The following is a 4,480-nucleotide window of genomic DNA, read 5'->3' as shown; positions in this document are numbered from 1 at the left end:
GAGCCCCTCCTCGCTGGAGAAACCGATGATGGGAAATCAGGATCAGCCAAATCAGATTGCATAGAAGTTGGGGAACCAGGAAGCAATATCGGAGACTCTGTCGTGCCATCAAGAGGCAATGCAGAGGAAGGTGGCGCAGTGGGCAGAGGAACAAAATCATCATCGGCTGTCCAAGAAGAACCTGTCGGGATCACAATTGTAGGAAAAGACGAAGATGAATCTGTGCCAAGGAACGGGAAACCGTCTTCGACAAATGAAATGATTGTGTGTCAAGATTAAACACACGCCATCCTTTTTGGCCTTACAGATAACCGACGAATACACATCGAGAGCTTTGAAAGGCGAATTTATCCCCTCCTCGGTTCTGAATGTGAACATAACATAAGCTCCCGAAGACGCGAAGATGGTCATACTTTGGTGATTGGCCGTGAATTATCTCATAAGGTGTTTTCCCGTGAAGAACAGAGGACGGGGTTCGGTTGATCAAATACGCGGCTGTAAGAATGCTTTCTCCCCAGAAATCCACTGGTAGTTTTCCTTGAAACAACAACGCACGAGCCACATTAAGAATGTGGCGATGCTTACGCTCAACTCGTCCATTCTGTTGTGGAGTTCCGACACAAGACGTTTCATGCAAAATCTCTTTTTCTAAAAAAATTTGGCGTAAGCAGATGAACTCTGAACCATTATCAGACCTGATGGTTTTGATCAACGTACCAAATTGTCGTTCAATCAACGAGATAAAATGACGGAGATGGCATTGTACTTCGTTCTTACTAGTCATCAAGTATATCCAAGTTTGCGAGAGTAATCATCCACGATCGTCAATAAATATTTGGCACCGGAGAACGAAGGTTTGCGATACGGTCCCCACACATCACATTGGATTAACTCAAATAGTGTCGAAGCTTTATTTGCGCTCAACGGAAAAGAATCTCGACATTGTTTTGCTCGGAAACAAACATCACAAGCTTTATTATCGGAATAATGATTAGAAATAGCAAAACCGGGAATCTTTGCTAAGGCTCCGGATGACGGATGATCCATCCTTTTGTGCCACAGATCAAAAGACTGAATGCCCGTCACTCGAGTTACTGCCACAGTTTCCGATCCCCGAAAATAATAGAGCCCCGCTTTGAGCTCATCTGTTCCAATCGTCATCTTGGTTGTGTGGTCTTGAACAACAAAGAAATGAGGCGCAAACGTAACAAAACACCCAGATTCAGCTATGAGTTGAGATGCTGATATCAGATTGCAGTGAAGGCCCGGAACAAAGAAGACATGTGATAACCGAAGACCAGCCGATAAAACAACAGATCCGGATTTGACAGAGAAAACACGTCGTCCGTCCGGTAATGTGACGGAGCATGGAGACATAGGTTCGATATCCACGAGTAGGGACAAATCACCTGTCATATGCTGTGAACACCCCGTATCAATAATCCACGAAGTAACAGAGGTCTTACCGATCTGGGTTTCGGTTCTAGCGACGAATTTCGCGTTGATCATGGCCATCAATGCTTGCCACTGGTCCTGAGTAATTCCACCGAGAGGATTGTTGTCAGCTTCAGTTGCAAGAGAAACATGATTCGCAGTATGAACAACATCGGCCCGAGCTAAAACACCGGGATTGTCACTTGGAGTCAAATCATAGGGAGATATCGTTCGCCGTTGAACAACAACGGTTTCGGGAGCCGCCGGTGCTTGGTTCATGGTCGGTTCGGTGTTCATGTTCGAAGTCGAGTTCGGAGGTTGGTCGGTGTCGGGTGTCGGAGATATGGAAGAATTAAAACGCAGAGTTAGGTGTATGAGGCTCTGATACCATGATACAATCAGACCCAAGAACAAAAAGGTCTTTCATTGGTTTATGATAACATACATATATGCCAAGTTAATCTAATTACGTATAAGGAAATACATAATGATATATGCAAGTTTGACATATTGGAGTGATACGGCATATCTCCTCATTACGTACACACCGTCGTTTGCACGAGCAGCTCCGCAAGAGTTTCCCTGCTTCCACCTATGTCGCGTGTTATATAAACATACAATGGGTTTTGAATGCCTTAAAACTTCAGCTAAGAGTTAAGACACCGTATGTTGGGGAAATGTGGTTCAGTTTATTTTCTTCTCTTTTTTTTCGCTCGAGTACGAATTATAAATATTTGAAAAAACAAATTGAGAAAAGTCAAAATAAGTATTATATGGATACTATTTTTTATCCTTTAAAAGGGGAAAATAAATTATATATATATATACCCATTATAACAATATAATAATACAAATTTTGATACTAATATTGGTGCCTACGATGGTATCAATTTGAACACACCCATATCAATGCTTTAAGCACGATTCTTCGAATGGACGATGTGATAATTAAAAATCATCCTTTTTTTCGGCTCTTTTATGGATCCTTTTATTGGGCCAAATGAAATGATATTCCCATTTCTCGTTCTTTTAACACGTTTCTTTAATGAAACTTTTTTTTTTTTTTGTCTTTTAAACTTTAAATCGGACTAAATGTGATGCTAAGAAAGAAACAAGAATATTTATTTTCTAAAAGCTTTTAATTTCCAAGGAAAAGTCAAACCGGAAGCAATAATTGACTTTTGCCCATATAAAATTGGGCCCAGTTTGGGCCCATATCCGAAACTTTCTATCAAACTTTTGTCGGGCCTCTAATTGAATTCATAAATTGGAATCGGCTCTGTCGCTCTCGGGGCAACACTCGGACGATGTTATTTAATCCGACCTTAATTGAATATAATTGGAATCATCGTATTTAAAGAATTATAAAAAAATATAAGTACTAATGATATTATTAAATATTATATTTAAAAAAATGATATGATTGGAAATAAAGAGGAAGAGAAAAAAAGGAACAAAGAGGATGAGATAATCAATCATTCCCAAGAGAGCAAGACGATGGAATTGGCGAGGCCAGATTGTTCGAAAGTTTGGTCGGAGTCGTAGTGGATAGTGTTGGCCGAACGAGGGGTCGTCGTCTCCACCAGCTTGAACGGCTTCATCTCCGATTCCTGAATCTGAGAGTGGCAGAAAGACCAAAGAAGCTGAATGGGTTCTGTTTTCAGGAAGCTCCTCACGAGCCTCCGCCCATCTGGAAAGCGAAAACCGACTCTGCATAACAAGCGGGGATCGCCCACAATTGGCTCCTGAGGAAGAGGAGGGAACATGGGCATGGCGTTAGTTTGGTCTTTTTCAGACAAAGTCAGTGTCTCTAACGAAGGGGTTTCAGTTTCCGGCACTGTCTCCAATGAAGGGTTTTGTTCCTCTGCGGTCGATCTCGGGTGTCGTTTCTTATGAAGAAGCTGCTGTTTAGGACCAACGTCCATGAAGGGTACTAGTTCCTCGAGCAAGGTCTCGCCTTCGATCATTCCGTACCACAGACGCATCCTTTGCCCGGTTATCGGATCAATCACGAGAACCACGGGTAGGGTTTCGACGTTGTAGAACGTGTGAATCTTCTGACCATCGCTGGCGTCGTGTTCAACCTGCAAGAAGACGAAGTTGTTCGTGATGGTTTCCGCAACGACCTCGTCCCCCCACGTGTCCCGGTTAAGCGTGTGAGAGGCGAGCTCCTCTCTGGATTGCAGGTTCACGATCAGCCATTTATCCTCCTCAGAAGCAGCAGATTTCGCTTGATGGAGCGACCCATTGAACATCAGGTCAAAAGGAGGCTTGTACACCGAGGCCGAGTCCCCGGTAGATCTCGGCGAATCCCCTCCTTGACCTTGTTCCCACGCCGGATCGTGCGTCAACGGAGCGTCAACCTCGTCTTCTGCCGCGTAATCCTTCTGATATCCGGAGTAGAATAAGAGGATGGCTTCGTCAAGGTTCCAGCTTGTCGCCGCCAAGAACCGCCGAGCGGTGGCGACGGTCTCTCCGACCGTGATCTCAAGGAAAAAAGAGACCAGTCTCCGTTGTTCAGTCTCGGAAATCATCGATCTTTTCCGATTTGCAGAAACTTCACTCGATTGATCTGTGAAAGCCATTGATTGATGTGTTATTTATAGGCTCCACACTTTTCCACGAGAAGCAGAGTCCTCCGAGGAAGATGACAAGTAGCCAAAAACGATAAATCTCCTATTTTTACGGAATATTTTCCTTTTTATCTTTTAAACAAAAAACGAAAGTTTTCATTTTTTTTCTTTCAAAAAAATAATAATAATATGGAAACTAGAAGTCGTACTCGTATCCCGCTGCAACGGCAAATCAGATTTTCCTTTTTTGTTTAAATTTTTTTTTACCGCTTCCTGAATTTTATTTGACCGTACCAAATATTTTGTACTGTTAGCGCAAGAAAAATATATTATGAATTTGAACGAGGGATAATTTTTATTTTGGATTTTTGGTTTTAGTTTTTGGATTTTAGTTTTTATTTTTTGATTTTTGATTTTTGGATTCTATAATATTTGAAAAGTAGTTTTTGATTTTTTTATTGATTTTTTCAATA

The 4,480-nt window shown here is 42.0% G+C and overlaps 1 protein-coding gene across 1 annotated transcript; it reads right to left on the bottom strand.

Moving 5' to 3' along the window:
* Positions 1–2,848: 2,848 nt before the first annotated feature.
* Positions 2,849–4,105, bottom strand: LOC104799986 (plant UBX domain-containing protein 7-like). The gene has a single exon (XM_019200884.1). It carries the CDS (start codon positions 4,017–4,019, stop codon positions 2,910–2,912), a length of 1,110 nt encoding a protein of 369 aa, XP_019056429.1. The 5' UTR covers positions 4,020–4,105; the 3' UTR covers positions 2,849–2,909.
* Positions 4,106–4,480: the final 375 nt, after the last annotated feature.

The sequence above is a fragment of the Tarenaya hassleriana genome, unplaced genomic scaffold (genome assembly GCF_000463585.1).
Source record: "Tarenaya hassleriana unplaced genomic scaffold, ASM46358v1 Cleome62, whole genome shotgun sequence".
Classification (NCBI taxonomy): Eukaryota; Viridiplantae; Streptophyta; class Magnoliopsida; order Brassicales; family Cleomaceae; genus Tarenaya; species Tarenaya hassleriana.
This window is presented reverse-complemented; position numbering and strand designations above follow the sequence as displayed.